General features: G+C 36.0%; 3 protein-coding genes across 4 annotated transcripts; all 3 read left to right on the forward strand.

Moving 5' to 3' along the window:
• Positions 1–2329: 2329 nt before the first annotated feature.
• LOC115705630 (probable protein phosphatase 2C 72) lies at positions 2330–4133 on the forward strand. Of its 2 annotated transcripts, XM_061105387.1 has the most exons (6): positions 2381–2616; positions 2698–2900; positions 2949–3045; positions 3133–3250; positions 3346–3569; positions 3653–4133. In XM_061105387.1, the coding sequence occupies exons 1-6, from the start codon at positions 2437–2439 to the stop codon at positions 3836–3838; spliced, it is 1008 nt and encodes a 335-aa protein (XP_060961370.1). In that variant the 5' UTR covers positions 2381–2436; the 3' UTR covers positions 3839–4133. The 2 variants fall into 2 exon arrangements, with proteins under 2 accessions (XP_030488886.2, XP_060961370.1); XM_030633026.2 differs by having other exon boundaries at positions 2330–2616; positions 2698–3045.
• An 8152-nt stretch (positions 4134–12285) lies between these two features.
• Positions 12286–14421, forward strand: LOC115707309 (probable protein phosphatase 2C 72). The gene is made up of 5 exons (XM_030635226.2): positions 12286–12587; positions 12659–12937; positions 13025–13145; positions 13229–13452; positions 14075–14421. The coding sequence occupies exons 1-5, from the start codon at positions 12441–12443 to the stop codon at positions 14264–14266; spliced, it is 963 nt and encodes a 320-aa protein (XP_030491086.2). The 5' UTR covers positions 12286–12440; the 3' UTR covers positions 14267–14421.
• A 4447-nt stretch (positions 14422–18868) lies between these two features.
• Positions 18869–21604, forward strand: LOC133031975 (uncharacterized). The gene is made up of 3 exons (XM_061105783.1): positions 18869–19621; positions 19715–19863; positions 21589–21604. The coding sequence occupies exons 1-3, from the start codon at positions 18869–18871 to the stop codon at positions 21602–21604; spliced, it is 918 nt and encodes a 305-aa protein (XP_060961766.1).
• Positions 21605–22750: the final 1146 nt, after the last annotated feature.

Consider the following 22750-nt stretch of genomic DNA (forward strand, 5'->3'; position numbering starts at 1 on the left):
ACCAACCTACACAACAAAATCTAGCTAGTTTATTATGCTCTACATGAAATTTTGTACATATGGATGAGAATCTTGTATATTTAGATCACAATTTTTCTTTAGTAATTACGAGATAAAATATGTAAAATTTAAGAGACTTTATAAAGTAATATTTGAATATAGGAATATGAGTCATATTTCAAAATTATTAGTTAAAAAAAGTAGTAGTGATCCAATTATTTCTCAACAAAAAACAAAGGTGGATGGAGTAGATAAAGTCAACTTATATGATAATTCAAAGTCAAATATCAAATGATAATGAGTTTATGGTTGGTTGGTGGGGTTAACAAAAGAAAAGTCCACCAAATCAACGGTGGAGATGCAATCTCATCTCAATTGACATGACCTGTAATCTATAAGGTTCTTGTTTTCTCTTTTATTTAAGCACGATTGTATTCAATTATTATGCCAATTTTATTTATTTTTTAAAAGTTTACAATACAATCACATATATCTATCTAATTGCTTATCAATCTTAATTATTTTGCTGAATTAAATTAAACAAGGTTGACCACCGTACCGTACAATACATTTGCTTCTCTGTATTTTGGTTAATTTGTGCTTTAATTATAAGTATTATTATATGGTAGGATTAGCTAAGCCATGCAGACTAATTAATTTGTGTTTATACATAAATTATTAATTAATTTAATATACATATAGTACTGTTTTAAGGAAGAGTAAACCAATCATATCAATCTCAATGAATATTCCAATAACTATTGGATTATTGTCAACTTGTAAATTGTAATCATAATTTATCAACATCAAAACTTCTCTTAAAAAATAATAATTATCACCAAGTTTATTTAAAGTAGTGATAATTATAGTCTCCTATTACAATCTCAAAAATACAATTTTTTTTTTCTATTTTCGTGACGGTATTTACAATATTATTCTAGTAAATTTTTTATTTTTTTAATAGGTTATAGTGTCGAAAACAAATTTTAAATTTTTTGAATATTTGTAGCTGGTATAGTGGAATATAAAGAATTCTCTCTTGTGCAAAATTCATAATTTTTTGAAATTAAATTTATAAATTTTATATTATAAGTAAAACAAATATCATCATAAAAAAATTCAAAAAAATATTATAGCGTGTGTTTTTAATAATTGTAAATGTTAAAATAAGAAGTTGACGGTAACACTATTTATTTATTAATTTATATAAATAAAAATGATAGTTTATTAATTAAATATAAAATATTTATGGCTATGCATTACAACACAAAGTATAATAATTGTCAAATTTAATACCAATTTTGACACTGTATTATAGAAGACTTTTTTTTTCCTTAGATGAGCATAAAATTCCAATATCGATTTATTTATAAATTAAATAGGGGCCTCAGTTGCAAATTAAGTTATGATAAGGGTATACAAGAAAATAAATAGTGCCTCAACTCAATTATGATTCATTAACTTATTCCATTTGAAAAGAGAAAATAATAAAGAACAAGCCTGCACTCAATCAATTTTATAATTAAAATTAATATTTTCATGTATACTCTTCAACATTTGTTTGTGTGGTTGACTGTGCATCTACATTTATTTATTCAAAAATAAATATACAAAATTATGAATTAAAAAAATGAACATCTGTCCTTTAAAGTGAATCTTGGGGTAGCCTAAAACAATAAATAAAATTTAAAAACTAATATGTTTTTAGGAGTTTTTCAGTGTACTCCATCAACTATTCCATGTTTATAAATTGATCCTTACAAATAATATGAAAATTAGATTCTTAATTTTATCAATAAGCCATATTGTTGTCTCAAATAATTGTAGGTAGGGATAATTTTATCAATAAGCCATATTGTTGTCTCAAACCCTATTATCGAATCGAACTCACACTCGTACTCCTTTTATATATACGTATCATTTGAGCTGACCTCAATTAGTAAAGTTAGTTAAAAAATTAATTAAAAAAATATCACTTTTATTATTGATATATTGTATCACTTCTACCTTGTTATGTAAAATATGTGATCGAAAATTCGTCAAGTAAAAGTAATCAGGTAAAAAATTCTCATCTTGCCCAAAGTCTTATCAAAATTCTTTTTGTGAGCTAAAAAACCACCAAAATCTTAACTCAATCAAACCAAATAACTAGCACCTCATCATAAGTAAAGGACTAAAAATGAGTTCAAATTTTGTTACAAGGACCAATTTGCAAATCAAATAATAATTCAAGGATGGTATTTAAACCAAAGAAAAGAATGATGTGTAGATGCGTATTCAGCACCCACCAGTATAATATTATTACGGTGCTAACTTACGCCTTTGGCGGTAAAAATAATATATTTTAATTAAATTTCATTACACTATAAATAGCCGTACAATGTGTTTGAGACAGAAAAAAAAAAGAAAAGAAATATTCATTGAGAATTTGAGAGAATGGGAATCTGTATCTCCAAAGTATCCTCTGAGATTCACAACGCTGATTCCATTCACGGCCATCAAAACGCTGTCGTTTTCACCCATTCTCAAACCAACCACAAACACGAAGCTTCTCTTAGTCTCTACTCCAGAGAAGGAGCCAAGTGCCTCAATCAAGACTCCGCCATTATCTACCAGGTTAGATTTTATGCTCTTATTCAGTTTTGAGATTCTGTACATGAATGAATCTGAATCTGTGTGTTTTGTTTTGGTTTTTAGGGTTTTGGAAGTGGAGATGGTGTTTTTGGTGGTGTTTTCGATGGTCATGGACCTAATGGTCATGTAGTGAGTGAGTTTGTTAGAAATCGTCTTCCTCTGCTTTTGCTGAGTCAGAAAGAGTCTGTTGATAAGGTTAATGGAGTTGATTTCAACGATGAAGGAGTTTACGAAAGTTTTAGAGATAAAACGATCGATACTGTTACTACTACTGATTTGGTGGATGAAGATTCTCGGAAATGGAAGGAAGCTATTACTAGCTCATTCAAAGTGTTGGATAAGGAGATTAAGCTTCTACAGAATTTCGATTTCTCTTGTAGTGGAACCACCGCGGTTGTCACCATCAGAAAGGTAAAATTAACACCAAGCTTTAAATAATTTATATGTTATGTTTATGTTCTTGTTCTTAATTTCTGTGTTCTGGTGAAATTGAAACAGGGAGAAGATCTAATCATAGCGAATTTGGGGGATTCAAGAGCAATTTTGGGTACAAGAACAGAGAACAATGAAATCAAGGCTGTTCAATTGACCACTGATTTAAAACCCAGCATACCCAGTAAGATCTTGATTAAATCACTGATCAAAATAAATTAATTAAATCGAATTTTGCTTAATCAATTAACTAATTACGTTGTTGGTGTAACAATGAAGGTGAAGCAGATCGAATAAGGAGTTGTAATGGACGAGTTCTAGCTCTGAAAAACGAACCACACATAGAGAGAGTATGGCTTCCGATGGAGGATGCCCCTGGCTTAGCCATGTCTCGTTCTTTTGGAGATTTTCTTCTCAAAGATCACGGCGTCATCTCTGTCCCCGATGTCACCTTCCATCGTCTAACTCCCAATGATCAATTCATGGTTCTAGCTACTGATGGGGTATATATATATATTTGAATTCAGGTTTAATTTGATGAAATGAAATGAAATTGTTTTCTGATGAATATGGTTAATTGACACAGGTTTGGGATGTGTTGAGCAACAATGAAGTTGCGTGTATTGTTTTGGAAGCTAAGAGTGAAGAAGAAGCTGCGAGAGGAGTGGTTGAAGGTGCCATGGGAGCTTGGAAAAGGAAGTTTCCTTCTGCCAAAGTAGATGACTGCACTGCGGTTTGTCTCTTCTTTCATCACCATGGAATTTTCAGATGAAGAATTATTAGAGACAACATTAATTGTTGTTCTTTGTTTCAATTTATCAAAATATATGATTGCTTGTTTATTTGCTTTCTCTTTTGTGTATTTTTTTTTAGAATGGAGAAGGCTCCAATGATAATATAGAGTAGACTAGTAAGAGCATATGATAATATATTTATGTTATATCTATATATATGATCATATATAGTTTGATCCTAATGTGATAATTGATGTTAATATATAGTCTATAGAGAGATCAACCTTGAGAAGTTGATATTAATAAAAACTAAATAGACATTTCAATTTCATTTATCTCTTCTTACATTGCATTTTATTATGATTGTGCAACTTTTGTATATTTATTCTTTCTTTGGTTAGATATTCTCTGTACAAATTGTTTTTGTATAAATTATTTTAATTAAAAAAAAGGTTATTTGTAATTTGGCAGATTAATAAAAAAAAAATCAAATTAGTATCCATATATATATAGTTCATAATATATAATTATAAATTAATGTTGTGTCGATAAATATTCTCACTAAGAAAGATTGATGTGTTGGGAAAATTAAAATAAAACTTCTGAAAGAAATAATTAAGCTTCACAATAAATTGAATGATTTTTATGTTTAAATTTTATTTTATTTTTAGAGGAAAAAAAAACTAAAAAGTCCACAAATTTTTATTGAAGAAATATATGCTAACATTACTTGGGTATGAGAAACTAAAAAATAATGTACAAGTAGATTAGAAGCTATTGATAATTTGGTTTGGCCAATTAATTCATAATTTGAAGTAGGAGGTGGCATAACTAAGTTTTATTTTATTTTAAAGAAATGAAATGAATTATAGTAGAAGAAAGACTAATTAATTAATTTATTATATATATGTGAACACGATTGATTAGAAGAGTCAACCAATGAAACCAACTAACTTAAGGAGTTTGATAAGAAAAAGATTGATTAATCAAACTAATTTTTATATTACACATTGTGATTGGAACTTCTAAGACAATCACGAGCTAATATTAATATATGATAAATAAAGTGGTGTTTAGGGTGTGAATCCTGTTAGTTATGTTATTGGTTGAATCCTATTAGTTATGTTATTGGTAAAATTAACCATTAGATTTTATATGAATATTGCTATTGAATATTTATGTTCTTGAAGTACATGATTACAGAATGAATAGTAAGTTTGGAAATCGGTACCTTATATTTATTGGTTAGACATCAATGAATGTCATAACTAATTATTAAAATATTATAATTAAAATAGTTATTTCACTATAATAATAAATATCGAATACTTTAAAATGTAATTAAACAAAGAATTATTTTCTTTCTATTTCATTAACTCCCACAAAGCCACCTTAATTATTTTAAAGAACATTGTTATAAAATAATATAAAATAATATAAAGTAGATGAGAAGAAAGAAGAAGAAGATGAAGAGAGAAAGAGAAAGTGAATGAGAATTTCTGAGTTATTTATTCCAATGGGGTGAACCCCTATTTATACAAATACAAGAGTGTGATATTAAAAAACTAAGAAAAAAGGAAACTAAGGAAAAGAGAAATGTTCATTACAATTCATGGTAATAAATAAAAAATTTGGACATCCACATAATTATTAATATTTATAACACTCCCCCTTGGATGTCCATAATAATTGACTTATTAAAAATCTTGCTGAAAACTTGATCAAAGGAAAAAGAGTATAGTGTAAACTAACTCCCCCTCATTTAGGCATTTGTGGAGATCTTCTAATCGACGAATTTCGATCTTGTCTGCCGTCTTCTCAAATGTTGATGTTAGTAATAACTTTGTGAATAAGTTTGTAAGATTGACACTTGATTGAATATGTTGAACACCAATATGCATTTTCTTGAAGCGTATAAAGAAGAATTTCGTGAAATGTGTTCTAACTCTATCTCCTTCAATGTACCTCCTTTTAGTTGAACGATGCAAGCAGTATTATCCATAGAGAATTGCTTGGGTTGATACTTCTTTATTGAGTGCATTCCATATGTTTCCCGAATATGCTATGTCAATGATCTCACTCACACACATTCTCTACTTGCTTCATAAAATGCAAGTATGTTAACATGATTTATAGTTGCCTCGTTAAAAACCTTGCCAGAAAAATCCAGTGGGACAAAATCTGAGCTAGGGAAAAAGAGTACAATATATATTTCATATTCATAACTATTTGTAAGTTGCCTCGTTAAAAACTTTGCCAGGAAAACCCATTGGGACAAAACCTGAACTAAGGGAAAAAGAGTGCAACATGAATATGTCTCCCCCTCATGCACATATGATCCATAATTCTTTTGGTGATAATATATGGGAAATTTGAAATTCTATGCTTAAAATGCCATTTTATTTTTTCCCTAAATGTATAGTTATTAAAATTGTTCCTATATACCAACTTTTCTAATTTTCCTAAACTACCCCTCACATTTCAAACAATCATCCTCTCTCTTCCTCTCTCTTCATCTCTCTCAGCCGAACCCCCTCTCTCAAAAACACAGCCAGCCGAACTATCACTCAACGAACCAACCCTCAACCCCGAGCCCGAGCCCGAGCATTCCTTCGTCGAACTGAACACCGGCCGAACGCTCAACCCCGACTCCTCTGAAATCTGAAGAAAAAAAAAAAAAAAAAAAAAAAACCCACACAGTAGATGGTCGGACCTTTGGGTCCGATGGGGTCCGACCAATCGGACCCATCGGACCCCAAGGTCCGACCATCGGCCTCTCTCTGAAATGCGAAGAAAAAAAAAAAAAAAAAAAAAAACCCCACGGCCCATGGTCGGACCTTGGGGTCTGATGGGTCCGATGGTCGGACCCATTGGACCCCAAGGTCCGACCATCGGCCTCTCTCTGAAATAAGAAAAAAAAAAAAAAAAAAAAAAACCCCACGGCCCATGGTCGGACCTTGGGGTCCGATGGTCGGACCCCATCGGACCCCAAGGTCCGAGCCATCGAGCCTCTCTCTTCCTCTCTGAAATGCGAAGAAAAAAAAAAAAAAAAACCCACAGCAGATATTGGTCGGACATTTTTGCAACAAAGTTTCACAAACAAAAAACACATCTAAATCAATCTTTTAACACTTAAAAAAAAAACAAAAGAAGAAAACCAAACACACCTTCGAAATTTTTGCTTCGGGTTCGCCTGAGATTGGTCGCCGTGGTTGGTCGGGGTTGAGCTTCGACGGCGGTGGGTAGGTCGGGTTGAGCGTCGACGGAGATGGGTGGTTGTGAGAGGGATGGGTTGAACAATTTTTGGCTGTGATAGATGGGTATCGTGGGGGAAGGGGTTCGGCTGAGAGAGATGAAGAGAGAGGAAGAGAGAGGCTGATTCAAATGAGGGGGGTAGTTTAGGAAAATGAAAAAAGTTGGCATATAGGAACAATTTTAATAACTATACATTTAGGAAAAAAATAAAATGGCATTTTAAGCATAGAATTTCAAATTTCCCTAATATATCTCATAAGATTATTGTTATCACTTTTAAAATATCACCATATATAATCTTTGATCATATATTTTCTATAACTCTTCCAGAGTATGTATGGACTTCTAAATTATAGATGAGGGGTTCGTGGAACATTAATATTTATCCAACTAATTGTATCATTCATGTGTATATACAATCTTGTTCATACTAAAATTTAACATTTCAAGTAGATATGAACATAACACATTAATGATAATATAAATTTCATTTGTGACAATGATGGTACTCCAATACCATATATTTGTTCCATCTTGTTGTATGATCTTAATTTTCATATTAAATGATCATATATCTATAATTCTTAATACATATGAAGTACTTCAGGACTTCAATACTAATGAACAAACTTTATACATTTAATATTTCTCGATATACTAAAGAAATAAAAGTTTGTTCTTCAATTAATCAAAAACTCTTCAAGAGTCTATCACAATGTATAATTTACGTATTTATACTGCATAGACAACCATACGTATTTTTCAAACAATAATTTACTTACATGTCTTTATTTCATACAAAGATCTTTGTCATATAGTGCGCGCGACTTAGAATTTATATCACTTAAGACATGTATTAAATTCTTCTAGAATTTTTAGATAAGGCTAATTTCAAATTCTCACTATATTAGGAGCTCCAAATAAATAATATTTTGTTGCAACATTTATGTGACGCTTATAAATCCTCATAAAATATATTCTAGGCTATAATCAAATAATGATTATATTTTCTCAATATTTAAGCCTTACTTCAATCAATCTCATGTCTATGCAAACTTTGTACAACAATTCATTATGTACAAATACATATATGCAAATTTCTCATTAGAAATATTTATTTGCACACCCTACAGGTCTTACTTCACTTTATGTGAGTAAATTTGCCTGAATTGCGTCATAATATTTTGGCCAAAAATCAAAATGTAAGTCGATGATTCTCGATAAATCTAATACCATGATCCTTGCTATCTCATGTTAGTTTATTGCATATGCAAACATTCAATATTTATTGTCGACAAAAATTTCAATAAATGATAATTTCCTCCCATATTGACATAACTTATAGAGATCTCTTTAAATTACATATTTTTCAAATATGTTTATCATTTATAGGTACCTATAACGAATCACTTCAGGGATTCAATTATGATGAAATGTGTTATGTCTAACTTCTCTTGGGAGTCTTTTCGAGTACCGTTTTCATCACGGTTATCATTTTAATACTTTATAACATTAAGGTATCTCCATGAGTACCTCTAGATTTAACAACTTCAGGGCAAATCAAATGAACATTTATTAATAATTTCTACATTGTTCATTTACGCTTCAGGCGTTTTCAACTCATTCTATCTCAACTTTGAATAATATTGATTTGCAGTTGGTATATATCATTTTGAACTATATTGTTCTTATATACTTTGTGCAAGGATCATTTTTCAAAAATTATCATCGATCACAACTGCTTCTCTCCCCCTAATCGAGAGATTTTTTAAAAATTGTGATATCTAATAATATTAATACACCTGTAGGGATTTCAATATATCACAATGAATCAATATTTGTTTAAACTCATATATACTATATGACAATGAACTTTAGGTTCAATAAACTTTAGTTTCAAGTTCAATCCTTATGAACTTAATTCATTTCTAAGAATGAGTCATACGTGTATAATTAGAAATACATAAATTTACACATTTTGTAAATGCATGATTATATAATCTTATCACATCGATAAGAAACTATGCAATAAAAATCTAACAATAGCTCAAGATTGTGAAAGAAATATAATTTAAATATTTTCTATGTGCAAATATATGCACATTCTTCTTTTGAGCCTTATAAATAACAATGAGAAGAATCTTCTGGTTCTTCAACAAAATTTAGTCAAATTCTTTGACAATTTATTGCATATGATTGATCATGTCAAAATAATTCAATTCATGAACTTCAGGTTCACTATAATTTGTATTTCAATGAAACTTTCAAAAGGTAATGTAAATTCACTACAACATAATCATTAGAAGTTTCATTTTTATATACACGAATAATATAATTATATTATTCTCCAAAACATATACTCTCTTCAGGAGTCACTATTATGTTTATCAAACTTTATATTTCTTCAGGAATCATTATCATCAATTCAATGATGTGTATAATTTAAAAGATACATGACAACTTCATCATGTTATTGTAATGGTCAAATAGATATAACCATAATATATCATTCATTTTTCCTGGTATCTTTTTAACAAGTCGTCTAATTTATTAATAGACTATTCATCAGTCTTATTATCATGACTTGATATATTATATATTTAAATGTACAACAAGTACATATAATAAGTTATTTATTATCACTTTCATAACTAGATAAAAGTTATACATCTAGGTACATACAAAGATAATTGCCTACTCAAAGTAGCAATTGTATGTAAGACTTCTTCAGGAAGCTTTTCAAATAATCATTTTGTGATTCTTTATCACTTTGATTATATTGGATCACTAACAAATATTAGTAAATTATATATCCACTTTTGAGAATATGCAAACTGAATTATATAGTAACTATATATATACATATCCTGTACTAACAATAGTTTGAAACTATTGATTTCAATAAATAATAAAATATGTATATATTAATTTACTTCTGGCATTACCAATATATGTGAAATCTATATTCTTTGAAATAGAATTTCATGTCTATTCATTCTCTTTAGGTAATGATATTTAAATATTCTAAATGTACAATAAGTTTGTACAATTCACATTCTATTAAATAATCAAGTATACTTTTATCTTGATTATAAGTATGTCCGTACTACAGGTACGCGACCACTATTATTCAATTCCACACATGATATATAAATTTCATGCACTTTGATTATGTGTGGTATCTCATTTAGTTGTTTCCACTTTTTCTGGAAATATTTGAGTAGTAAATAATGTCATTGATTATTTAAAATCATTACATTCACTTCGGGGAATGACGTTGAACAAGTAGAACATTATTATAAATTTCTTAAAAATTTATTACTTGTTCATCCATAAAAAATATAAGAAATTATTCAACAATTTCTTTTACGATATTTCAAAGAATATATGAATGCAATTTTTGCATAGTCTCCAAGATGTATGCAAAATTTAATCTTTAATATATGTCAGATTCAATAATTTCCAACATTGCAAGTAATAACAATGTATAATAACATGGCTAATACGAGGAATCTTTAAAAGTAATTGACTTCAATTCGTATCATTCTCTGCAGCGAATGATGAACAATAAATATATGCCTCATGTATTTAAATAACATTAGTCATGCTCATTGTTATTCTTATACTTTGATGTTTCAATGCAATTTTCTTAACATTCTTTTTGGATATTCAAAACCCACTATAAAATTGCATCAATAATAATCATTTGTAATGATTCTTTAGTTGTATTCACATAAATACAATCATTTTTTGTCTTCGATAAATATAAAACATTTACTTCAGGAAATGTTTGTCAAAATCTATATCGATATTAAATTACTTTTCATTGTCCTCAAAGAATACAAGAACATATATATAAATATGTATTCATCTCTTTCATTATATATCCATCAACTATATAATGAATATTACGTTTGCATAATCTTCAGGATATATGCAAGATTTTATTGAGGACGCATAATCATCAGGATATATGCAATATTTTATCGAGGATGCATAATTTTCAGGATATATGCAATATTTTATCGATGATGCATAATCTTCAGGATATATGCAATATTTTATCGATGATGCATAATCTTTAGGATATATGCAATATTTTATCGATGATACATAATCTTCTGGATATATGTATAATTTATATAGATTTTCTCTATCATATCATAGGCACACATATATTGTAAATATTATGAATGATAAGAACATTATATATATATATGAAATCAATAATAAATATATAAAGACATATACATATACATACATATATAATATATAGATATATAGATAAAAAGAAAAAGAAACCAAATGATTCTTGAAATTGTTTCAGTCAGAGGAGTTAAATATATAAATATATATTTAGTGTATTTTGACTTTGAAACAATTCAAAAACTTTAACAAGATACTTACATTGGGACTTGGGCAGAGACTCATGCTTGAAGCTTGGGCAGAGACTCGTGCTGATAACGTGTTATAAAATAATATAAAGTAGATGAGAAGAAAGAAGAAGAAGATGAAGAGAGAAAGAGAAAGTGAATGAGAATTTCTGAATTATTTATTCTAATGGGGTGAACCCCTATTTATACAAATACAAGAGTGAGATATTAAGAAACTAAGAAAAAGGGAAACTAAGGAAAAGAGAAATGTTCATTACAATTCATGGTAATAAATAAAAGATTTGGACATTCACATAATTATTAATATTTATAACAATTAGACATTAGTGGTCTCTAATATCTTCCATAAGTGGCGTTTTACACTTAGTTAGCAATATTACTTAAAAATTATTTTCTTAAATTATATAAAATCTAAGAATATTACACCCAGAAATTTGCTAGTCACTAATAATATATTTTAGCAATAAACTATCTTAAATTACACACAACAAAGTGATTTTCTATTAGAGTTTTTCATTATGAATTTGAAACACAAAGTAGTGAGAAAACAATAATAAGTGTAGTGTGTAGGTGGTCCTTCTTGGACGAATATATATATTAATTAATTATTTATCTCATTTATTATTAATATTCCTTATGCTCTTAAAGAAAAAAAAAAAGTAAAGCAATTTCTAATCATAATAATTATAATAAGGAATGTTTGACAAGCATAATAATTTCTCTTTCTCTTTTTATAATTCTTTTTTAAAATGACCATCCAATCACACTAAAACAAAAAGCTAATTTATTTTCACAATTACTCATAATCTAATAATTTTAATTACTCATATCAAAAGTGTTTATAAATAAATAATAATTCATTATCTATATAATCCTCTATAGATAATCATTCATAATAATATTTAATTATTTTGTTTTAATTTAAATTAAGTTGATATAATAAATTGAAATGAGTAATTATTATTATTATTATTATTGAGTTAAGTCCGCCATGGGAGTCTGCCTATCCAAGCTTCCATCATCGGAGATCTACAGCTCCGATTACCTCAACCACGGCCATGGAAACCGTTCTCTCTACTCTCTCTACTCCCACATTGGAACCAGACCTATCAACCAAGACTCCGCACTTCACTCTCAGGTAACCAATAACAACTACTCCCATTTGTTTTCTGCATTTTCATTCCAACGATTTGATTTGGCTTTCCTTAGGGTTTCGGAATGACAGACGCATCTCTCTGTGGTGTTTTCGACGGCCATGGACCTCACGGCCATGTAGTGAGCCAACAAGTGAGGAATCGTCTTCCTCTGCTTTTACTCAATCAACGAATCGATCGGTTGAAATCAGTACCGCCTAATTTTGATATGGATCTCAAGATTTGGAATGAAGCGATCGAAAGTTCTTTCCAAAAAATGGACGCTGAGCTTGAGATTCTCCGTAAAGTTGATTTATCTTGTAGTGGAACCACCGCCGTCGTCGCAATCACTCAGGTAGAGTAGATTCAATGTTAGATCAGATTTGAATATATATATTAATATTATATATTATGTATTTGACAATGATTAATGTGTGTGTAGGGAGAAGATCTGATCATCGCGAATTTGGGGGATTCAAGAGCTATTTTAGGGAGAATTGGAGATAATAACAACAGTATAGAAAGTGTTCAATTGAGTACTGATCATAAACCAAGCTTAACCAGTAAGAAAGAATGTGTAAATGATTTTGGTTGAATTTGAATTTGAATATCTGATATTGATTTGATAATTGATTTGATTGTGTAGAAGAGGGAGATCGAATAAGGAGTATGAATGGGAGAGTTGTTGGGTTGAAGAGGGAACCAGAGAGCAAGAGGGTATGGCTTCCTAACGAGTACATGCCTGGATTAGCCATGTCTCGTGCTTTTGGTGATTTCATACTCAAACCTTATGGGGTCATCTCTGTTCCTGATGTCACCCACCGTCGACTCACTCCCAATGATCAATTCATCGTTCTCGCTACTGATGGGGTAAGCATAAACCCTAAACCCCAAATACTATTCAAAACTAACTCTTAATTTCTTCTTCATTTCATTTCATTCTTATGATACAAATTTACTCTTGTGTTGGTTAAATGTTGGTATATTTCTTCGTGTTTCAATCCAAGTAGTATTAGATATAGATATTGATATAGATTATAGATATGGATAATGATATAGACATAGATATGAATATCAATATATAGATATAGATGATATCTTTGGATGTTAATTTCATGTTGATGTTGATTTGTGATCGATTTTTTTTTAAAAAAAAAAAAAAATTCTTTCATATCATTTTTGTAATTTTTTTAAAATTTTAAATAATTTACTGTGTCAAAAATAAATTTAAAATTTTAAGATATTGTAACTATAAAAAATAAAATTATTAAAAAAAAATAAATTATCTTTTGAAACAACTGTAATTACATCATCACCAACCACAATATTTTTAGCAAATTGTAAATAATATAATATTCATGTAATATAATGACATGTTATGTTTGAATCATGTTAACACTCCGAACAATGTATTTATGATTTAATGTAAAAGTTTAACTATATTAAACACTTCAGATGGTTATTGATTGGTGAATGAATGAATGAATAATAGGTTTGGGATGTGTTGAGTAATGATGAAGTTGCTAAGGTTGCTTGGGAAGCAAAGACTGAGGCGGCGGCGGCAAAGGCGGTGGTTAAGGCGGCCAGGGCGGCCTGGAAAAGGTCGACACATTCTATTAAAATAGATGACTGCACTGCTGTTTGCCACTTCTTTCATAACAAACACTTGAATGCTTTTGTATAGACTTCTTCACTCTCCTTTTTCTTTTTCTATTTCTTTTCAATTAATTTAAGGTCATTTTATTTGCATGTAATTATAAAATAATGGTAGAGATAAGAAGAACAAAAAGTTGGTTAAATGCAACATTGGAAGTTCAATGCAATCAAATGGTCTATACACTTCATTTCTTTGCTTTATTATGTACTATGCAAAATTGTCATTTAAAGTAAAATATTAAAACATAATTAAATGTTTTGCAACTATATTTTTAAATATTAAGTTGTTTAACATTATAACTAAAAAATATTTTTTTAAAAAAAAAAAAAAATTAGCTATATTTTTAAAAAAGTTACAAAACATAAGAATTTTAAGAACAACAAAATGTTGTTTTCTTTTTTAAAAAATTAGTGATTTTTTATTAATATTTTTTCTCAACTTTATCTCACAACATTTTTGTTATTATTTTCTCTCTCATCAGTGTATCTTCCCTTATTTTCTCTCACCATTTTTTTCATCACTTTCTCTCTCTTCAAGCTCGGGGTTAGGGCCAGTGCCAAGGGCGGGGTTGGGGCCAGTGTTGAGGGTCGAGTACGACATTGAGGTCTGAGTTCGGGTCTGGGGTGCGGCACCAAGGTTTGAGTTCGGGTCTAGAATCTAGGTGCAGCGTTGGGGTCCAAATTTGGGTCTGCAGTCCGAGTGCAGCAGTGTCAAGGTCTGGGTTTAAGTCCAGATCTTGGTCTTGGTCAAACGCTAGGGTGAAAGTCTTGGTTTGGCACCGGGGTCTACATTCACGGGTCAAGTTTCAAGGTTCAACCCGAGTCCGAGGCCAAAGTCAGGATCGGAGTCCGGGTCGAATCTTATTTATATCGACGTCTTAAAGTATTGAAGTGTTTTTTAAAAAAAATAAAGGAAAAACAAATTATTTTTAGAAAACATCAACCCAACGTGACTTGTATTTTAAAAACTTTGAAAACACAATTTTAAAAATAAAAAATAGAAATTTTTGCATAGGTGTCGAATTTAATTGAAATATAAGAGTAATATATATACATTCTCATTTGAGGAAATTGCATTGTATACCCACTTTACTTTATTTGTTTTAATTTTTACCTCCATGTTTATATTTTTTAAAATATAATCACTTTTGTTGACCGAGATTTTCGGCAACTATTAAAATATGATTATAATAAAGAGCTGTAAGAAAGTGAGATGAAGGTTTTTTACGTGGTTGGGGCGTTAATGAGCCTTAGTCCACGAGTCTCTGTTATTAATGGAGGTATTTAATACAGATTCCACACTTGAGAGAATGTCTCTCTCTTAAATACAGAGAATGTTCTTGGTGAGTATTTTCTCTTCTTGCTCTTTTGCAAACCAAGATTCTCGACCCCATTAAATGAGCTTTGAGGGGGTATTTATAGTGTTTTGGTGGGGTAATCCCTAGAATTGTTCTTACACATGTATCTGTAAGTATCCATAAAGTTGGGCATTTCCAATGAATATACCATGGGTGATGCATGGTCAAATCCCTAGGTGCTGTAGGGCTTTTATGAAGAATGTCCTTTTTGCCTTGTGATTGACGTGACTCTTCGCAGAGTAGCCGTCGCTAGACTTAAATGATCATTCTTGTAGCGGCTAACATGTTTGGGGGTTGTGCCGTCAGACTTTATTGCGTGTTACAGTCCCAACACGCTTCCTCCCATGCAGCATTAAATGCGACTTGATTGCTCGGGAGAGACCTGACATATCCCGGAAAGCCTTCACGCTATACTAGCTTCCTGGAGTACCTTGTACTCCGGGTGCCTCCTCCGGGACCCATGCTAACAGCGCTTCCTTGTGGCGCACAAAGACTTAGCAAATGTTTACAAGTTATCTGATCCACGTGTCCCCTCTCGACTGGCCCACGTATTTTGGGCGAATTCTGGAGCAACATTTACCCCCCAAGCCTTGTTTACTTAGTAAAAATAAACCAAGGCTTGTTCAAGTGTCTCCGGTCGACTCCTCGTTTCCCTAGCTCAAGCCTCGAGCGCGTGGGGGCAAATTTAATGATGTCATTTAATGCAGCGATTCGCTTTTGCGGGAATGTCTCCGGTAGCCTCCTCGGTCTTCGATACGAACTTGGGGCGCGTGGAGGTGCGTACGATAATGGCATTAAATGCGGCGATTCGCTTTTGCGAGAGGTCGATTCGTTTCACGCCCCATGATTGATGCGGCGCATTAATGGTGTCAGACGGATACTCAAACGTTTCCACCGCCTTAATGGTAGATTGATCTGATCCGTTGATTTTCGGGAATTCGAATCGTGCGTCTCCCCCACCGTGCGATTGGTAGGTGATGACGCCTGTTCCTCATGCGTTTTTGCCTATAAAAGCCACCACCTTTCCTTCCTTTCGGTTACTTTCCATTCCTTGCCATTTCTGCTCGAATTTCCCAGAGAGAAAATTCCTCAAAGTAGCACGAACTGTCTTAATACTTAGACACTTCTTTCAGTTTTTCAGTGTTTGACTTCGCCAGTTCTTCTCGACTTTCACTCAACCACATTCAGTACCCCCAGTTCAACGATCTACTGTAAGTTTCTTGCATCCTTAGATAATAACATGCTTATATTTACTTCGTTCGTTTTCTGGGTTCGTACTTAGAGGCTTCTGGGTGTGTGAGTGTTTAAGTTCTTCGAGTTCTGCTTTATGTTTACTGCGTTAGTTGTAGAATCGCCATTATCATGCCCCTGTTGTAGTCATACAGCTTTGTTTGAAGAGGGCCATGCATTCTTCGTTTAACAGTTGCTTAGGGCATAGGATGGCTTTTCTCTTTTCTTTTTCTTTTTGCAAAACCACTTTCTGCGATTTCACTGCACCCGACACTTGTTCAGGGATTCTCTCCAGAGTTTCTCATGTGACACGTGTCCGGAGGGGGCCTCTTTCCAGCGGTTAGGGGACCCCCACTCCCTTTTTCTTGATTTAGGGTTTGGTATGGGACCTAACTGCTGGACTTTTCTTTTTCCCTTTTTGTTTTTCTCAGAACACAAAATGTCTGCTTCTGGCTCAAAATCTTCGAAGAAGAAAGGGAAAGGTATGGCCACGCTGGAGGAGGTTTCTCTGGGACCCGTTGCCCAGGAGGGGTATAAATCCCGTGCAACTGGTTGGGAAGCGGCCGAGCTTCGATCCACGCTGACTTGTCCTCACCAGCTGGAGAACATTATTAATGTTGCTGGGATCAAACCCTCCACCTCAGGGACCTTTCACCGGCCTCCTCGTGACTCGGAGACGCCTAATCATAACTATGACGGCTTCGGGGCTTGGAGTCAGACCCATTTGATGACCGGTGCCATGCTCCCGCTCCAAGATTACTTTGTTAATTTTCTTGTATTTGTCGGCCTTACGCCATACCAACTTATTCCTCAAGCTTACCGCCTGCTCTCAGGCTTATTTATTTTACACCGCGCGGTGAGGGTCTCCTAGCCGGCGGAAATTTTATATTTTTATGAACTTGTATCCGTCCCCAAGACAGGGGACAAACTTAAGGATGGTTTTTATGGGTTCGGATCCACCACCGCTAACGAGGGGGTGGTTCCGTATAATAAGCGGAGACTCACGTTAAGGAGTACCGCCACCGCTTTTCTTTTCTTCGGGTTCGGGGCCGTGGACCACCCGGAGCTTCTCACGGAGTGGGTGCGGATCCCACCTTACCAGCGGACGCTTCCCACTCAGGCTTTCCTTCGAAGGGCCCAAGCCTTCGCCTCCTATGACCACGCCGATCTTGATGTCGGGGGCCTGGTTACCACGGAGAATTGCAGAAAGGCCAAACTTATCCTTTCTCATCAATCCGTGGATGACTCCAACCTCTCACGGGTCATTTGCCCCAATGTGAGGGCGTCGGTTGCGGAGAAGGCCTTTCGGGACGAGCTCATTGCCACGGCAGAGAAGAAGTACCAAGATTATCTCTACCGGAAGGCCCAGGAGAAAGCGTACTCTAAGGCCCAGGCTGCCTCGGGGAGAGGACTTCGCGTGGGGAGTCCGATGGAGCAAAGGAGCCAAGCCATTGCCGGGAAGTCCGAAGCTAAATTTTTTGACAAGATACTTCAAGAAGAGATTGGGGATCGTCCTGCCAGGAGGCCCCTTCGTATTGAAGATTCTTCCGAGAAGCAAACTTCCCGGCCACAGCCTTCGGCCCCCGAACCAAACTCGGGTGCTCCCGGTGCTAGCACCTCCAGTGCCGGCAGTAAGTCTCCCTTGATAATTCGCTATGTTCCTTCCGTTGATGAATACACCAGTCATAGGCCCGTAGGGTTCGACGAGCGTCTTCGTAGATTTAAGATGTCGTTGACCCGGTGGGGGGATCATTTGAAGGAATTTTACTTTTCGAACTTAGGAGATTACCTAGGTCGGTCCCGGATGGGCTCCGGCCCTCCGGAACCTATTCCCTTAGGTCCATCAGCTTACATAACGTCCAGCTGGTTTCGGCCCTCGGACAGTTATCTCGGAGATGACGCCGCCAGCATTAAAGTACAGGACTTTGCTAGGGCCGAATTAGGAAGTTCGGGTAGGAGTAGCTTATTTGTTGTATCTTGTATAAGCGGTTCCTTGCGGACTTCTAACACTTGCTCATTTTTTGAAACAGATATCTCCATGGATGCCATCCTGGAACGACTTCTTTGGGGTTCATACTCCCGTGGCTCCTCCGGCCTTCACCTCTTCTCCCCCAGCCCCTTCCTTGAAGGTTTCTTCCAACGCTCCCCCCGACACTATTGACTTAGTGGATGACGAGGAGGTGCTTCCGGGAGAAGGCCAAGGGAAAGGGTGGGACTTCTCGGAGGAAGCCGTTGAGGGTGCGGGAGAGCCTCAAGCCCTTCCGGAGGTAGCAGAGGAGGACGAGGAGGAGCCTGAAGTGGCTCTGATTCGCAAGCGTAAGGGCAAGATGGTTGCCCAGGATGAGCCGAAGAGGCCTCGGAGAGCCGACACTCCTGCCCATGGCCTAGACGGCGGGGTCTCCCCGATGGAGGAAAATCCTGCTCCTCCCCACATCGAGCTTACCCCGATTCCGGGGGACGAGGTGAGGCAGGAGCTTCGCATAGCCAAACACAACTATGCTATGGATGATTACTCCCGGGGGTATGCCGAAGTGGAGGCCCTTAGGAGGATTCTGCGAGCTGAGGTTGAGGCGAGCATCAACCACCCGGAATACCAGGATCCGTGGGACCTTAATCTGGACCCCTTATCAGACTGGTTCCGTCGCTTCCTAGGGCCTACCTTGGCTCCCTTTGCCGCGGAGATGACCGGCGAGTTCGCTTCTCAGCTCACACGTTGCGCGCCCAAGCGGTTTGCCACTTGCGCTTCCCTGAACTCCATCTTCCAGGTCCAGGACCTCAGCCATTCTCTCACGGTGGTAAGTACTTTGCAATTTTTGCGTTTCCTTTTGTTGTTTGTATTTTGTTTTCCTCCTTTGAGAAATTTTTTCTTATACTTTGTTATGGCTCAGCTTGCTGCTGAGGCTGGCCGCCTCTCCAAGAACATCATAAACCATGGCTTCACTCTGTCCGACTTTGGGGACATGAATGACGTCAGGAAGGTCCTCCAAGACCTCACAGCGGAGAGCGGATCTACCGGGAGGCTGGCGAGCGCCGGGAGGCAGCGGCCAAGGCCAAGGAAGAGGAGGCCAAACGGAGGGAGGCTCAGGCGGAGGCCATGATCCGGGACGAGGCTCAGCGGAGAGACAGGATGGAGGCCCAGCACCAGGAGGAACTAAGGGCTCAAACCGAGGCTGCTGAGAAGGCCAGGCGAGATCTCCCGGAGGCCAGGGAGGCTTTGGATGAAATGGTCGCCAAGGTGAGATCTCTAGAGGAGACTCACTAGTCGGACATTGAATCCAAGGCCGCTCTAGCTGCGGAGTTGAAGGAGCTTAGGGATTTCAAAGAACAGTCCACCAGGAAGGCCAAGAGGGCCGAGCTCCTTTCTCCTGTTTCCTGCGCCCGGTGCCCGAAGCGCTTTGATGATGGTGTCTATATGGCTTGGGCCACCAATGATCAGAGTATCAAGCTTACTTTTTATCCCAAACCCGAGGAGATGATTGCCAGATTTCGGGAAAAGAAGAAGAAGCTTGATGCCGCGCTTGAGGCACGGATTGGACCTCGTCTTCCTCCGCGGGCTGACTGAGTTGCCGTATTATTGACCCAGATTCTACCCATTTCTTTTATAACTCTTTTTTTTTTTTGTACATATTTGCTGCTACCTTAGAACAATTTACATATAGGCGGCAGCTTTCATTTGAAGGGGAGACAATTATATTTTAAGGCCTGTCCCTGGGCCATTTATATGTATATGACCTGCCCTTTGGGCTAGGATATTTTTTATGCGATCTTTATTTGTCACACTTATATATTTTAACCTGTCCTTTGGCTCAGGGTTTTTATACTTATGCTTTTTATTTTTGTGCATACTTTTTGACCTGCCCTTTGGGTTAGGATATTTTACTTAGTTTGTTTTTGTTTGTCCGTGCGGTATACCCTAGTACCCCCCTGAGTGGCATAGAAACTTTGTTTTTAAGGCACTCAGTTTTATTTAATATAGAGGAGGTATACATTTGGACGGTACAAACCCTTTGAACAAAATCTAAGTTTAATTCGCTATCCGGTAATATTTTACGAGGTGATCGGCATTCCAGGCTCTAGGGACGGTGGTTTCGTCCATTCTTTTTAGTTTGTAAGTGCCGTAACCGATTTCGTCCTCGATCTCATATGGTCCTTCCCAATTTGGTCCAAGTACCCCCACTCCGGGTTCTTGGGTGGTGGAAAAACCCTTCTTAGGACCATATCCCCAATAGCGAATTTTCTGTTTTTAACCTTGGAGTTAAAATACTTGGTCACCTTCTTTTGATAAGCGACCATCCGTATTTGAGACTCATCCGGAGTTCTTCGACTTGATCCAAAGCCTCTTGGAGCAGTGCCGGATTGGTGGCCGGATCATAAGTCGTCCTCTGTGGGATGGGAATAATGTTTCCACCGGGACCATTGCTTCACAACCGTACACCATTGAGAACGGCGAGTGACGGTTGTGGTTACGGGGGTCGTCCAGGTAGGCCCACAATACCCTTGGCAATTCTTCGGGCCGAGTTATTTTTACGGGCCGGTAGCTTCTTTTTCAAAGTGACCTTTAGGATTTTATTATTTGCTTCCGCCCGGCCGTTTGTTTGAGGGCCGGCTACCGCGAGAAGCTTTTTACCACTCCGTGTCGGTTGCAAAAGTCGGTAAATTCCTCGCAATCAAATTGCTTTCCATTGTACCGAGACTATTTTGTGAGGCAAGCCGTATCGACACACTATGTTTTTGATAACAAAGTCCAATGCCTTCTTAGCAGGTTATTGTCTTCATAGGTTCGGCCTCGTCCACTTGGTGAAGTAGTCCACTTGCTACTATTGCATACTTTACCCCTCCTTTTCCCGTAGGTAGAGACCCGATGAGATCTATTCCCCAGACCGCGAAGGGCCGAGTGGTCATCAAAGTGATCTCATTTGGAGGAGCTCTCGGTATGTTCGCGTACCTTTGGCACGAGTCACACTTTTGGACATAGTCTACACAATCTTTTTTCATTGTTGGCCAGAAGTACCCTTGCCTCAATATTTTCTTTGAGAGGCTGGGTCCTCCCGTATGATCTCCACAGAACCCTTCATGAACCTCTAGCATGATTTGTCTAGCTTCAGGGTCCGATACACACCTTAAATAAGGCATGCTGAGTCCTCTCCGGTAGAGAATTTGGTCCATCATTACATATCGATGAGCTTGATACTGAATCTTTCGAGACAGTGCCCTCTCTTGGGGCAACTCACCTGTGGTTATGTACTTTATGATAGGGACCATCCAGCTGGGTTCTTGCCCAACCGTTAGTGTGGTCTCTTTTATTTTGATGCTTGGCTCTGCCAAGCGTTCCACTGGTACTACCCCCAGTTCTTCGATTTCACTGTCCGAGGCTAATTTAGCCAGACAGTCCGCATGAGTGTTCTTCTCTCGGGGGATTCTCTCTATTTTGTAGTCCGTGAACTCGTGGAGCAGCTCTCGGACTATTGCTACGTACGCGGCCATCCGTTCGCCGCGAGTTTGGTATTCTCCGGAGACCTGGTTTACGACCAGCTGAGAGTCACTGTAGACTTCCACTCTCTTGGCTCCTACAGCTTTAGCCAATTTTAGCCCTGCTATCAGGGCCTCATATTCGGCTTCATTATTCGAAGCTGTGAAGTTGAATCGGAGTGCCGCCTGGAGCCGCAATCCAGTAGGTGATATCATAGCCACTCCGGCTCCTGAACCGTTCTCATTAGAAGCTCCGTCTACAAATACTTTCCAAGTGGGGATTGGTGGTTCCGGTGTATTGGGCATTGCCTCGGCTTCATTGCATTCGGTGATGAAGTCTGCCAAGACTTGGCCTTTTATGGAAATCCGGGGCACGTAATGTAAGTCGAATTGACTTAGCTCCATCGCCCACTTGAGGAGTCTTCCGGATGCTTCAGGCTTCTGGAGAACTTGCC

Source organism: Cannabis sativa, chromosome X (assembly GCF_029168945.1).
Source record: "Cannabis sativa cultivar Pink pepper isolate KNU-18-1 chromosome X, ASM2916894v1, whole genome shotgun sequence".
NCBI classification, from domain to species: domain Eukaryota; kingdom Viridiplantae; phylum Streptophyta; class Magnoliopsida; order Rosales; family Cannabaceae; genus Cannabis; species Cannabis sativa.